Source organism: Onychostoma macrolepis, chromosome 14 (assembly GCF_012432095.1).
Source record: "Onychostoma macrolepis isolate SWU-2019 chromosome 14, ASM1243209v1, whole genome shotgun sequence".
Taxonomy (NCBI): Eukaryota; Metazoa; Chordata; class Actinopteri; order Cypriniformes; family Cyprinidae; genus Onychostoma; species Onychostoma macrolepis.
Genome location: NC_081168.1, coordinates 24871162 through 24886139, shown reverse-complemented (window position 1 = coordinate 24886139; position 14978 = coordinate 24871162). Strand labels below are relative to the sequence as shown.

The window sequence follows — 14978 nt, the reverse complement described above, 5'->3', positions numbered from 1 at the left end:
CAAATAACATCAGACAGGGATTTCTTAGATCAGACAGGATCACGTGCTGAATTTATACATTCATTTAAAACCAGACAGAATCTGAATAGCATATAGCTAAATTTATAAACTATTTTGAGATCAGACTAGGATATACTGAGTTTAGAAACCCACCTCGGCACAGTCTTCTGAAATCAGATTTTAACACTAGGCAGGAATAATGAAAACCATAATCTTTTTACTTGTTGATGGTTGAATGAAGACATTCGTTCGCTAAAGGACTGGCAGCCAAAATTATATAATGAAGAAATAAATTATCATGTGCATTATATGACTACACAGGGCAGCTAGGTCTTGATAGCCATTGCACACATTAATTTATATCCAGTGTTGTAAGTCATCTAAACCAATCGCACAGCATCTAACTAATCAGTTAACCAAGAACATATTGTAACCGTTTTCAATAAAACAACTTCAGATTTCAGCATGTCCAATTAATTCAAAATCAATTCAAGCTCACATTTGTATCATTATTTTTATTTTCTTGAAAAAGAAAAAAAAAAAAAAAAAAAAAAAGTGAAAAAGCTTCTGAAAATAATTATAATGCTACAGATTTCTTTCTGTCGTACTACAGGAGAGGAATACATTTACACAAGGGTGTTTATATATTTATATATCTCTATACTTCTCAGGTATTAAGGAGGGAGAGGAATTAAGAACAAAAAGGTATTCCTCAAGTAAAATGACATTTAAGGGGATGAGTGGGAGAAAAAAAATGAAAAATAAAAATGCAATGCAAAACCTCCACACTACTGATGATAAATGGATCTGCGTCAAGATGACAGGATCTGGACAATGGATTAGAGTATCGTTCAACAGTAGAAGCAAAGGTTTTTAAAGGCAGACAGAAAGCTGCTCTGAAATAGAAATCAAACTGTAAAGGAATAGCACCTGTATTGATCTCTTTAATAGAAGAGCCCATGGCATGACAGGCCTGAGAACCGATCTGATTGCCAATTGCAGTGTTTGTGTGTACACAGAACAAATGGAAATAGTTAACTACAAAAGGATACTCATCACCCAGACCTATTTATACATAAGCCCCGCCCTGGATGCTTTGAGCTCCTCCCTCCTAAGCCGCTATACATGAAACCCGGTCCTCTGTGAAACAGAGAGCCTCCCTACAGACCTACAGAAGCCATCACTCTCTTACACACACACACACACACACACACACACACACACACACACACAGACAGACAGACTGTGTTTCTTCTCAGTCACACAAATATTCACAAAGTCTCTCTCTCCCTGAGGAGGGCGGGTTTTATGATATCCTCTGGATGAGCTTGTCATCTGATAGGCAGTAGAGGGCATTGACAGACAGCTCAGAGATAAAGCTTTCGCACGCCTGCCGCGAGACCCCTTTGCAGCCACGCAGGTCCAGTACGGAGAGACAGGACAAGCGCCGCAGGTACACCAGACACCGGTCTGTCAGGCGGCTGCAACCTGATAACATCAAACAGGGAAGTTTTTTCATTCATGTTTAACGTTTGACTCCTTAATTTAGAGCTTTAAACGGGTTGGTGTGTGTTTGCGTACCTGCTAAGTTGAGGTGTGTGAGCGTGTTGCGTGTGGAGGAGCCCACGGCGCTGAGGAGGTTGAGAGCACCATCTGCGATGGGACAATGTGAGAGCTCCAGACGAGTGAGCAGAGGCATGTGTCTGATGATCAGCCTCAGCGTGGCTTCGGTCACCTCCAGACCGCACAGCCACAAGCACTGCATGTTCTTCATCTGGGAACGGTTGTCACTGCCTGTGGACACACAGACACATGGGTTTCAAGCAGGGGTGTGCGATATGCATTGCTTCCAATAATTTCAGTTTGCACATCATACATTTTTTTTTTTTTTAATTACGATATTAGCCATGTAATTTGTCACTCTTGGGCTTGTGTGTCTTGTTTTGCATCTCCAAGTTTGTTTGGTTTTTTAACGCCATTCCAGCTTCTGTGGCTATTTTCACAGCGAGAAATATTATGGCTGAATTATATAATGTTTTTATTATTTATTTTTGCTAAAAGCTCCAAAACTGTATTTGGCTTAACTCTGTTAAAAAAAGGGTTCAACTGAATAAAGTTTGCTCAAAGAGTTAAAGCCAGCACAATCTAATAAAACATGCTTAATGGATAAAGGGATTTGGCAGAGAGAACATGTTGGAGGATCTTCCTCAAGTATTAAAAACTTGTGTGTCATCCTGGAATGACCTATTGTACAGCGGGTATTTGCATCTCCAAGCAACATAGGGTGCTTCATTAGTGAATGAATCTGAACAAATCAATTTAACAAATGATTCAATGACCAAATGACTCGCTGAAATTTACTCGCCCTCAGTCCATTCCAGATGAGTTTCTTTCTTCAGTGGTACAGATTGAGAAATTTCGCAAAACATTTAACATTTAGACATTAATTGATGGACTGGAGTCCTGTGGATTACTTGTGGATTATTGTAATGTTTTTATCAGCTGTTCGGACTCACATTCTGAAGGCACCCATTCACTGCAGAGGATCTATTGGTGAGATAGTGGTGCAATGCTAAATTTCTCCAATTCTGTTCCCATGAAGAAACAAACTCATCTTGGATGGCCTAAGAGGGAGTAAATTCTCAGCAAATTTCCTTTTTTGGGTGAACTATTCCTTTAAGATAGTGACTTGCCACCACCCACTAGAGGTTTGTTTCATACTTAAAGTATTAATTTTCTTGAAACCATTTCATAATTAAATATTACATTTTTTTAAAAACGCAGTTGTAAATGCATGAAACCTACTTTTGAGCTGCATCAAACAGTCTGTGTAAATAAATGCTTTTCCAGATGCACCTTCTGTGTCACCGCTGCAGTGCAAAGATGGATTTTGTTGATTTGATTTTATTTGTACTTGCTTAATCCTCTTCATCCCATGAGAGACATAAGGCTTTGTTTTATTTGTAACAGTGTCTTATTCTAATTTAAATTATTGTTAAAAGTAACAATTTGACAAAAGATGATACATGCATGTAATAAAATATTTTTAAAAAATGCCCATAAAATTAAAAAAAAAAAAAGGTAAAAATGTCCTTTGAAATTAGTTTAGGGGACAAAATAGTTCCTTGTAGTGGAAATTTGAAATACTGCTGTGAACTGACCACTGCACATAATGACCAGCTTTGGCAGTCAGCTGTTCATGACGGGCCTAAACCAGCCATGGCACCAGCACAAAAACACACTCCGCTAAATACGGTCTAATTATCATTATCACCAAAATCCCAGAAAATAATGAAATATTTGTGTCAATATAGCACACCCCTAGTTTCATGTAATATAGGAAATAGCAATAAATAACAGTTGAGCTGTCTTAAGGCCCGTTCACAGCAAGAAAGATAACTATAAAGATAATGATAATGATATTAGCGTCCACACCAGCGAACGTTTATTCTCGAGCTCGGATGGATTTTGATTGGGTGTCAAATGTTTGTATCGTTCATCAGCTGGAAAAAATCGTTCTGAAAGTGATTCCAATGATATCGTTTTTCTGTGCCTTTATCGTTATAGCTGTGGTGTGGATTCTCCTATTCTTTAATATTGAGAACGATTTTTAGAACTATATCTTTACAGTTATCGTCCTTTGTGTGAATGGGCCTTTGAGATTACCTGGTGGGTTCAGCAGCTCCCTGATTTGTGCATCTTTGACGCCATCGGCCCAGCTCAGGTCTAAAGAGCGCAGTAAAGGACAGCTTGGAGAGCTCAGTGCTGAGACTGATGCCCAATTACACCCTGATAGCACCAGATCTTTAAGGCCTGTGAGAGAGCAGCCTGTGAGTCATATCATAAAATGCACAGTGTATAAAAACAGATGCAGTGGTGATGTGAGAACATGCACCTGGCAGGCGGTTGATGAGCCAGCTGAGCTGCTTCTTGGAGATGTTGGCCCAGGAGAGGTCCAGTGTGACTGGCTGACGTTTGATGATGCCTGTGAGGGCCTGAGGACTTATAGAGCGGCAGCGACTCAGACTGATCCGCGTCCATAAACGCTTGTCACAGCCCCTATAATCACACCACTGTATTAGAACACACACACACACATACAACTTTGCTCTGTTCCAAAGCCTAGCGAGCTGCCTTCCAGGGCAAAATTCTGATGCAGCATCAAGTGTATACTTCATGACGAAAGTAATTCCAGAATGCATTGCATCAAAAATCCAAGATGGCCAACAAAGAGAGGGAAATGTTGATTATAAATAAACATTTCATGCAATGCCAAAAGATATTAATGACTACAGTAATTTACACAATGTGTATGCAGTATGTTTATGATTAGAGTAGCATGCTCTTATCTTAGCAAAATGTTAAATGTTATTTTTTTGCAGAGAAGTATTTGTAGAATCACCTAATTATCAAATTGCTACAGTTGTGATTTAATAAAATAATAATCACTGCATGTTTCAGAGTGAAGCGTGGCACTGTGTTTATTTAAACATGAGCAGATCATAAGCCGGTGTTTTTAGTATCTCAAGGGTGGCTCGGTTCATTGTAATGGTTGCTCTAAACATACTCCATCTCTGCATCAGTTTTCCCAAAATTATAATGAGATAAACATACAAACTGCCCATTATCAATGTAAACAGAAGTTTTAAGGGCTCCCTGCATTTTTCTGCCAAAATAAAATCTTGATGGCTTAAATGTTAAAAAAATAAAAACAGCCATATTTATTAGTGCTGTCTTTACAGTCATACTGTAAAAATGTTTAAATAGTATTTTTTAACAGAGAAATTACAATAGCTATTGTTATTATTAATTAAAAAAATATGCACGGATATACAAATAAATACAGCATACACAATAAATTTATGAAAAAAAAAGATAATTAAAAACAACAACAATAATAAGAAGAATTACTATTATTAATAACACACAATAAGTTTTTTTCCCCCCAAGTGTGGTGTGGTAATTGTGTACTCACCATTTGTACCAACTCTTGCAAACAGCCATGCAAACGCACAGCTCTGCACGAGTCAAGTAGCGGAACACAGACACCCAAACCTCTCTCTCCCAGCCTGGCTCGTTCCCTCCGTTCTGCTCCGCTGAGGGCCGCAAGGTGGAACTGGAGCAAGAGTCTGAGGATTTCGCCTTTTCCGATCGAGTCTTTTTCCCAATTCTCTCTCGAGTCAGCCGGTGAGGGGAACCTTTAAAGTTTGATCTCAGACTCCGCACCATGTGCGAGTGTTTGGATGCGCTTCTGGTCAGAGTGTGTGGTGATGATGAAAGAGCATGTGATTTGTTTACGTGCAATCTATCCGCAGGCGAATGAGGACTGTCTGAGCGAGGGGCGCCGTTTCGCAGTGGGGGACGGAGCAGGGCTTTGTGGTTTTGCGGAAGGCTTCTAGAAGACAAGTTGGCTTCCAGTTTGGGAACAATGGCGCTAGGGTCGCGCCGACCTCTCGATGGCTGTAATGTCACTGTGACGCAGGACCCCTGGCCTCTGACATCATCATTTAGCACCACAGAAGTGTCAGATGGAGTCGCCTCTCCTCCCTCACTGCTCCCCTCGCTCTCTCCGTTTCGATGACTTTCTCCGTTCTCGTCTTCACCAGCTTTACCCCCTCGTCTCTGAGGACGGTTCTCTTTACCATTATACTGTCCGTTCTCTTTCCTCTCCTCCTGTTCTTCTTCCACAGAGTCATCTCTTTCAACCTCCATCTCCATTCTTTCTCTCAGGCCTCCGCCTCGGCCACCGCCTCGGAGTCGCACCCCTCTTCCGCGACAGGAGGACATCCCTCGGCCACGGGAAATGCTCCGTCCAGGTCCCGCTCTGACTACGCCCCCTCTCTCCAGACTCCGCTGACGCAGGAGCTTTGGAGAAAGAGAGACAGACGAACGGGTCTGAGAGACAGACAGAAATAGAGAGAACGAAAGCACAGCCGAGAGCAACAGAGAGAGCGTGTGAGAATGGTAAAAGCAGGATTACAGATGCGCTGCGATGAGGGAAGCAAATGTTATAGGCTCAAAACACTCACCGACTGGAGGATTTTGTTCCTTTCTAATTTTATCTGCAAAAAGACAATAAGAAATCAAACATGCATTACATGAGATTTTGACAATCATCGTAAAGCCAGTTTCACATTGCAACTTAATTTGGCACAGGCCAACCAGAGTCATTTATGTTTAACGTGAAATTAATGCCACAAGGCTTATATATATATATATATATATATATATATATATAATAATATACAATTAAAAATTACCAGAAACTATGTCAAATAAGCCAATGAGATTGGAGCTTGTATTTTTGAAAAAGTGCCTTTCATTTTTGACTGTCTATAATAATGCTGTCGGTTCTCATACTGTGTTCTAGTATGTTTTCTTTTTAATTTCTAAATTAACATTTTGATTCAGCAAGGATGCATTAAATCAAAAGTAACCGTAAACATCTATAATCGTACAAAAGTTTTACATTTCAAATAAATTATCTTCTTTTGAACTTTCTATTAATCCAAACAATCATGAAAAATATGTATTAAAGTTTCCACAAAATATGCAGCACAATGGTTTTAACATTTATAATAACTGGAATTGTTCCTTGAGGAGCAAATCAGCATATTAGAATGATTTCTGAAGAATCATGTGACACTGAAGATTGGAGTAATGAAGCTGAAAATTCAGATTTGATCACAGGAATAAATTACATTTTAAAATATATTTAAATAGAAAACAGTTATTTTATATTGTAATAATATTTAATTGATTTATAGCATTTTTGATCAAATAAATGCAGCCTTGATGTGCATAAGAGACTTCTTTCTAACAAATTAAAAAAAACTTTGCATTACCATTCAAAGGTTTGGGTTCGGTATCTTCAACTTTTGATTATAAGGTTGTCAACATGTTGTCCAACAAATGTAAATGTAATGAATGGAAAGCAACATTATATCTGTAAACGATATGTACTGTATGTGCACCTGTTTGCATACTTACCCTTTTCCTGAGATGTAACTCCAGAGCTCCTGCTCTCCTCCTGTTCTGCTGGTGCTGCAGCAGGAGTCTCTGGGAAGGGGGCGGCTGTCGTCTGGAGCGGGTCAGAGGCAGGGATGGGGGGGAGAGGGGCGGGCGACCTCTGTGCCCTATACGCAGACCCCCCACCCCAATCCCCTCTCTGTATGCCCGCTTAGCTGGAGGACCAGACAAGCGACTGCCGTTAGACACGCTGCTGTCTGTCTCCTCCTCACTACTACTGGAAGACTTCAGGGGAAAAAAAAAAATTACACAATCATTATCAAATCTGAAGAGTGAGTCAAGCAAAGGCCTGTTTAAACAGGATGTTGCATTTATAAAAAAAAAAAAAAAAAAAAAAAAGACAGATGGCAAAAGCAGAAAGCATACCTCTGTTTTCTTGCCCTGGACACATTTTGGACATTCCCAACAACTGGGAAGATCCTTATTAATAATACCCCCACCGGGCACCTGCAATATACCCGTGGTATTAACATAGAACATATAACAACTAATTCCATACAAACAAGATGTGGGACAGACACGTACATGTACCTTTATACATTCTGGATGAGTGATCTGAGCGCATTCGGAGCATTCCATGAGCGTTTGGACGGACTCAGAGTCTTCAGACTCCTGATAGCCTTCCTTACATATGGCACATACTGCAGTAAGAGGTAGCGCCGGCTAGAAACACAACACAAGTGTGAAAGTGTGAGACAGAACACTCTCTCACATAGTTCATTTTCACACAATTTATATTTTTGTCTTTAGTTTTTCTTGACAATGCTTTCCTTTAGACAACATAACCGTATTCATGTATTCATTCATTCATAAGTACAATTGTTTTTATACACTACCGTTCAAAATGTTGGGGTTGATACATTTGTTTTTGAAATAAGGTCTCTTATGCTCAATTCAGGCTGCATTTATTTGATTAAAAAACACACAGTAAAAATGTTATGAAATATTATTACCATTTAAAATAACAGTTTTCCATTTTAATGCGCTATATTTGAATATTATTTCTAGTTGTAAGTCTTGTACATTTTCAAGCTGCTGATTTTTTTAATCAAAGCTAAAAACAATTGTGCGGCTTAACATTTGTGGAAACAGTGACATTTTTTCAGGATTCTTTGATAAATAAAAAGTTCAAAAGAACAGCATTTATTTGAGATAGTAATCTTTGACAAATGCCATCACTGATACTTTTCAATAATCATTGTTTTCCTGCTAAATAAATGTATTAATTTCTTTAAACACCAAAAAAATCATACGGACCCCACACTTGTGAAAGGTAGCATATATGTAATGGACAAAACTAAAAGCCTCTCTATCAGTAATTTCACTGATGACATTAACACTGAACACAGATACTCACTGCAAGACACTGACGGAGAACACAGCTCTTCTTGAGTCTGCCTGGTCCTCCAAACTTCCTCATGTCCCTACAGTAGTTGCAGTCGCCACACTCGGTGCGCAGACAGGCCTCACAGCGTTTGCAGCGCACACGTCTGCGTCTCAGAGCCGAGATGGAGGAAGACGGCTTCACGGGTCGAGGAACCGGCGGCAAGACGGGGCCTGAGCCGGGAGTGCGCGGGCGGTACAGCAGAGACAGAGGCACCGGCGGCGGCTCATACCACGAGGGCTAGACAGAAGCAGACACATTTTTACTTCAACTCACTACATCTGTACGTGCTGTATGAACAGTAGTCATAGTGTATAACCTACCCTTTTGGGCCATTTGACAATTGGTTTTCCAGTGTAAGACAGTTTGGGGTTATCATTGGCATGTTCCTCCAGCAGCTTCTGTTGGGACAGAAAGAAAAATAGAGAAATGAGCTTATGTTCCCAAAAAAAACAAAAACAACAACAACTATATTTGTGTGGCCGCATGGTGTAATGTTCACACCCGTATATCACTGAGCAGTGCTGGGGCGTTTCTGATGCCTGCTGGAACACATTTCTTGTGTGCTGGCAATTCCTCCAACTTGTGCAGTAATTCCCAAAGCCCTTCCAGCTCAAAGGGTGTCAGGTGAACTTTCACCCCTGGACAAGCAGGAGATGCTGCCTCTTCCTCCGGCTCCTCCTTCACCATCTCATCCTCCTCCTCCTCCTCCTCCTCTTTCACTACATTTTCTTCTTGACCATTAAAGCCTCCTTGTTTAATCACATCCTCCTTCTTTAGCCCTGTGAAGTACAAAACAGATGTCCCAATGTAATTACGGTTGTGTTGATATGTTTTTGTACACATTTATGGTTTGTGCACTGACCGATGCCCAGTGAGTGCTTCTGGAAGTCAGGTGTGAGGTGAGATGTGTTGGTCAGACAGTACAAGTAACGCTCCAACACATACCAGCACATCTCAAAGTAGAAAGGGTAGCGGAACTTAGCAGGGACCTGCATTGATAAGCCACAGAGGCAGTCAGAAAGAGTTCACAAATGGGCATCAACAGAATAATCAAGTGCTTGTTTGAGTGCTCACCCGTGTGCGGTCCTCAATGTTGTAAATGTTGAGCTGCATGGGAATGTTAAAGCTGTGCAGAAAGTTTCCCCCAAACACCAGAGTATCCATTGGAGTGTACACTGCATGGATCCACCCTACACACACACACACACACACACACACACACACACACACAGTGGTTTGGTCCTAGAAAACCTGGGAGATTCTTACCTGAAGCATTTAATGCATGATAAGCATGTGTACCTGAGGGGATCATGAATGTGTAGCCTTGCTTCAGTTCAATCCGTTGGCACATCGAGGCTTTATCACCGAGAAAGATGTCACCCTGTTTCCCTGACAACACCCAGTTCTCATAGAGCTCCAGGTTCTGAGGTGTGGGCGGGATCAGCCAGAACACCTGAGATCATTCAGAACAAGGTCAGTAAGGACAGGCAATTATAAAACACCAGACGGGCTGACTGACACACAGGTTTGAAAAGTTTATAAATGCCGCAATTATGGAGAACAAGAGGATTTGAGAAGGAGAGGCTGATCCAAAATGATCAAACAGCCCGACAGCAATTAGAGCTGAGAAAGAAGATTCTCACACATTTAATGGTTTGAAGTACTAAGAACGCACAAATCTCTAACTATGCTACTGGTCAAAAGTTTGAGGTCGATCATTTTTATTTTTATGAAAAAATTTTTTTTTAAATGAACACTTATTCAGCAAGGACACTTTGAATTGACAGAAGAAAAAAAGTGACAGAAAAAGACATTTATAATGTTACAAAGATTTGTTACCAAAAAAACGCTGTTCTTCTGAACTTTCTATTCATCAAGGAATCATGAAATAAAAAAATTCTAAAAAATATGGAGCAGCCCAACTGTTTTCAACATTGATAATCATAAATGTTTCTTGAGCAGCAAACCAGCATACTAGAATGATTTCTGAAGGATCATATGACACTGAAGACTGGAATAATGATGCTAAAAATTCAGCTTTGATCACAGGAATAAAATACATTTTAAAATATACTCAAATAGAAAGGTTATTTTAAACTGTAATATTTCACAATATTACTGTTTTTAAAGTATTTTGATCAAATTAATACAGCCTTGCTGAGCAGAAGAGACTTAAGATTTTTTTAAAAAACAAAAAAAAAAAAACATTCCCCAACACTAAACTTCGTAATGGTAGTGTATGTTCGGAATAGCTTGCTACCATACTACCATTATTATTTCTGCAGTATATAGAATTTAAACTGCACATAGTATTGTCTGTAAGCAGCAATACCTGGATGGCCCACTATATTGCCAAAATATGCAGTATACAACAGAAAACACTGCATGCAATACCATATCCCACAGTGCAATGTGACTGACCTGACCTTTTATTTCCAGCACGGCCTCTGAACTCAAAGTAGTTACAGTCATGATAGTTTTCATGACATATTTAATTAGACTAGACACTGTTAAGACATTTTAGACTAAATTGGATTAATTTTGCTAAATATTTCCCATGACAATTAGCCAGCACTCCATGAACTAGCACTAAATTAAACATGCAACATGTTGAAATCACATAGAAGAATAACACTATTTGAAATGTTTAGTACTGCATTATGCATTCGGTTTCAAATACTATTTCTGTTGAAGTTGGAAGTACAAAGTATATAGTATTCAGTCAGAGTAAGTAAGTATTTAATTCTGAACTCAGCCTCTTAGTCAGCACACTACACAGTAGTGTAGACAGCACTCACCTTCCTTCCCCTGAGGATGTGATACCAGACTGATGTGCCACCAAAGTCTATGTGGAAATCTGTGAAACATCCCTCAACACTCATCAGACAATACCTGAAAAACACACAGCTGGTATGATCAACCTTCATAAACCAAGTTCATGTTGCCCTAGTGTTCAAACAAAAAGGTTTAAATTAAATTGTATGAACGAACAAAAAACAACTTACTTCTGTACTTTAGGGTACTGCATGTCTATAATGGCATTGGTGGAGTCTCTCTGTCTTTCTTTAAGATGTCGTGGCCACATGTTGTCCACCCAGTCAATCATATCAACCTAATGAAAACACAAGCCAAGACATAAACTGCTTTGCACACAAAAAGGTATGAATGTTTTTGCTGAGCTCAACTGAAAATGTATTTTCCTGACAAGATGATAACAACAACAATCATAAAATTTCCTTCAATAATGCCAATGCTTCATCTGTTTTTATTGCATCCTATATTGGGCTTCTTTGATATTTTAATCATTTACTATTATTTTTAATAATTTAACTGTATTATTGTCACTATTGTATTACTATTACTATTATTTGATATAACATTCTTTTCTTTTTCAATATTCAATAGTGCCATCAGCACAGGTATTTCGCCAAAAAAATAAATATCAGTTGACAATAATTGCGTGTGCACATACCGAGGTAGGTCTCTTGACTAGATGTTCTAGTTTTGTGTGACTGAACTCCAGGCTGATCACATTGTACAGTTTTTCACGTTCAGACGGCGGCGTCTCATAGTATCTCCTCCACTGCCCCATTGACATCTCAATGCCTTTTTGAGTGGTCACATCCATCACGTCAACCATCCTGCGACTGCCTATCAGAGTAAAGGAAGGAGAGGGTACGTTAGCAGGCGTCACTGATAATAAAGATGTTGCAGGCATGAGAGAGTGATAGAGGAACAAAAACTTCTGTTCTTACCCACAAACAATTTCACATCACTGACACTAAAGTCAGGGTCAGGCATCCTACAAAAGACAGATAATATAAAGCGCTGATAAGTTTCAAATGAGTTCAGTGACTACAAACACAGGCATGAAGAAATAAGCCATACTTTATGCCAAGACCATCTGCTTTCTTGAAGATAATGGGGTCCCGGAGTCCCTCCCGTTGGATGTATTCCAAGGTGAAGTCTGCAAAGAACACCATGCACGGTTAACATGGATTTCTAAATATGCAAGTTTTTACAATGCAAAATATTTCAAAGAAGCTTAACAGATCATGCTGCTTCATAACCAAATCATCAAAGAAAACTCTAAATATGGTTTAGCAAGGATAAGAGGAACTGAAACTCAGCACATGGAGCTCACCACAAGTCAGTGCAGGAACAAAACATCATACAAAGTTTAGCACACACCTTTCCCATCCATAATTTTGACAAGATCCGAGTTGTATCGGTCACTTTGGAGTTTCTCTTCAAGGTCAAAGGACCTCTTCCCTTCGATTTCATCGTCTGAAATGCCATCATCTTGGTAACGCCGTCGCGTGCCAGTCCGCTGAAAACAGAATACCAAAAAAGACGACGAGTGAAGCAATACTCAGAATAACACAGAAATGCAAAAGCCATCTTGATTCGCATTAATACAATATAATCTTTTACTACAACACACTTTGATTTAAACATTTACAGACCAATGGTAAACTCCAGTCATATTTTCACAAAACCAATTCCAGCTCAAATTCAAACTCACCTGCATTTTCCCACAAAAAAAAAAACAAACAAAAAAAACAAGGGTGACCACACATCCTCTTTTTCCGGGCATTTTAGGCAACTTAGAAATCCCAGCCAGGACATGTCCAGCAAAAAGAGGATGTATGTTCATGCAAACTTTCCTTATCTTTAGTTTCAAATGCTCCACCATAGCTTTCTGGCCCAAGAGAACATCAGAAAGGGTGGATCCCCATTTAAAGTAAATATTAAAGAAGCCCATTTATTATTTTACTGCTGCTGTGGCACAGTCTATGTGATAAGGCAGTGTAAACACACGAGAAAGAGGTTTTGACAGTCTCTTCCCTCAGGCGTGTGTTCACTGTAATATCAACAAACCCCTCGGGTGTGACGCCAGGCCTAGAGCGCCAGCTGTCGACGGTATAACGCCGTTACAGCTCGGTTAAAACTACATACAAACGTTCCCCAGACAGCAATTTAGTGCACATAATAGCTGTTGAGTAAATGAGAAACTTACCAGGCGTTTGCTATAACGAGAACTCTCCTCTTCCATGCTCTGAAAAATGAAAGGATAGATTACGAACGTTTCTTGCAGACGCTGTAATAAATAACATCAGGTGCAGCGAGCAGAACTGCATTAGTGAATCAATAGAGCTGAAACCCACTTGAATGATAGGAATAATACTAAACAAATCACCAACCTTCGTGAAAAACGATTTAACTTTAAAGTACCAACTGATTACCTGCCTAGCACACGTTAAACAATGCTCCACAGAAAACGTAGTTATTAAGACACACTAAATTTCATAAAAATCAAAAAAGACATTAACTGCAGCAGACTGAAATCGGGTGCAACCGGTTCATGTGTCACAAAACCCATTGAGCTGCCAAGCTAACAGCATTCTGTGCATTAGGAGGGAGTTAAATGCTGACTTGGTAGGAGGCTCACTAGGCTTTGAGACACAATCATTATATAAACCAGCAGTACGATCAGACAACAGAGTCCGTTTAAATGCTCCCAATTTCCCATTCCTCAGGTAATAAATCAAAACGAAACAACACATTTTAAAAGCCAAGCTATCGAATATTTTTTATCTGCAACTAGTGAAGTAAATAAACAGTGAAGAGCTGTGACAGATAACTGACATTTATTGCAGTTGAAGCTACTCTAGTTCTGAAGCTGTTAGCTTGAGCGAACGCTCCACTACTTTTGACCGAGAACCAGTAATGTTAATTTAATTCAACCTAAAAATGGGCTTATTTTCATCACGAGGCTCAGTAGTAACTGCTCTATTACTGAAAAGCATATGGTGGGTTTAAAATAGCAAAGTCAAGCCCCTGACAGTGGAGGCTAACCAGCTAATCCACTGGCATTACCATTGACAACCCGCGCTAGCCCGTTAGCCTGCTAGAAACAAAACAAAAAAGACCTTTAAACAATACCTAGTCTTCTACTTTCGCGTTCTGCCGATAGTGTCGAGTCGCTCTGTGGAAATAACCTTAAAAATTCCCATTGGACTGCAAATTCATCCTGTGTAATTCTTTACTTGATATTCTTATTTTTGTACGATAAAGTTAAATCAATCCGCTTTCATCCGCCATTTTCAGATTGTCATGATACACACACTCCACTACTATCTACTCATATGACACGCCCCTGAAATAAACAGCCAATGAGATAGCGGAAATGCAAACTAGACTAAAGATGATTGGCTCAAACGGATGCCAATCATACGGCAGCTTCTGATTGTTAACGCCCCTTGTCCGTTCATTATATTTCGCGAGCCAATAAATGTTCGTATTGTTGCTTATAACGGGCGGTTTATTGGCTACGGAGTGAAAATCGGGTCATTATGGCAGCCTATTGCTGGCAAGAATATTTTTGTTGAAATATAAACCTATCAACGGGCGGATATGATCTCGGAAAACTCATTGGTTGATTTTTGGTCAAGAAGAGGATTAAAACGAAGGCATTATAATAGTTATTGTCTTGTAAAACAGCCAAGTCAAAAGCCACCTGCCGTCATTCAAAAACATCCAAGGGTGTCTGTCCTCTGAT

General features: G+C 39.6%; 1 protein-coding gene across 2 annotated transcripts; it reads right to left on the bottom strand.

Moving 5' to 3' along the window:
• Nucleotides 1-561: 561 nt before the first annotated feature.
• kdm2ab (lysine (K)-specific demethylase 2Ab) lies at nt 562-14545 on the bottom strand. 2 transcript variants are annotated; one of them, XM_058797453.1, is made up of 23 exons: nt 14363-14545; nt 13437-13475; nt 12608-12746; nt 12305-12383; nt 12172-12218; nt 11889-12067; nt 11422-11528; nt 11215-11308; nt 9716-9869; nt 9491-9606; nt 9279-9405; nt 8918-9195; nt 8737-8814; nt 8387-8653; nt 7555-7692; nt 7396-7476; nt 6991-7254; nt 6030-6062; nt 4976-5895; nt 3896-4059; nt 3667-3813; nt 1582-1794; nt 562-1488 (listed from the first exon to the last, which is right to left on the bottom strand). In XM_058797453.1, the coding sequence occupies exons 2-23, from the start codon at nt 13470-13472 to the stop codon at nt 1307-1309; spliced, it is 3843 nt and encodes a 1280-aa protein (XP_058653436.1). In that variant the 5' UTR covers nt 13473-13475; nt 14363-14545; the 3' UTR covers nt 562-1306. The 2 variants fall into 2 exon arrangements, with proteins under 2 accessions (XP_058653436.1, XP_058653437.1); XM_058797454.1 differs by having other exon boundaries at nt 7561-7692.
• Between the last annotated feature and the right edge of the window lie 433 nt (nt 14546-14978).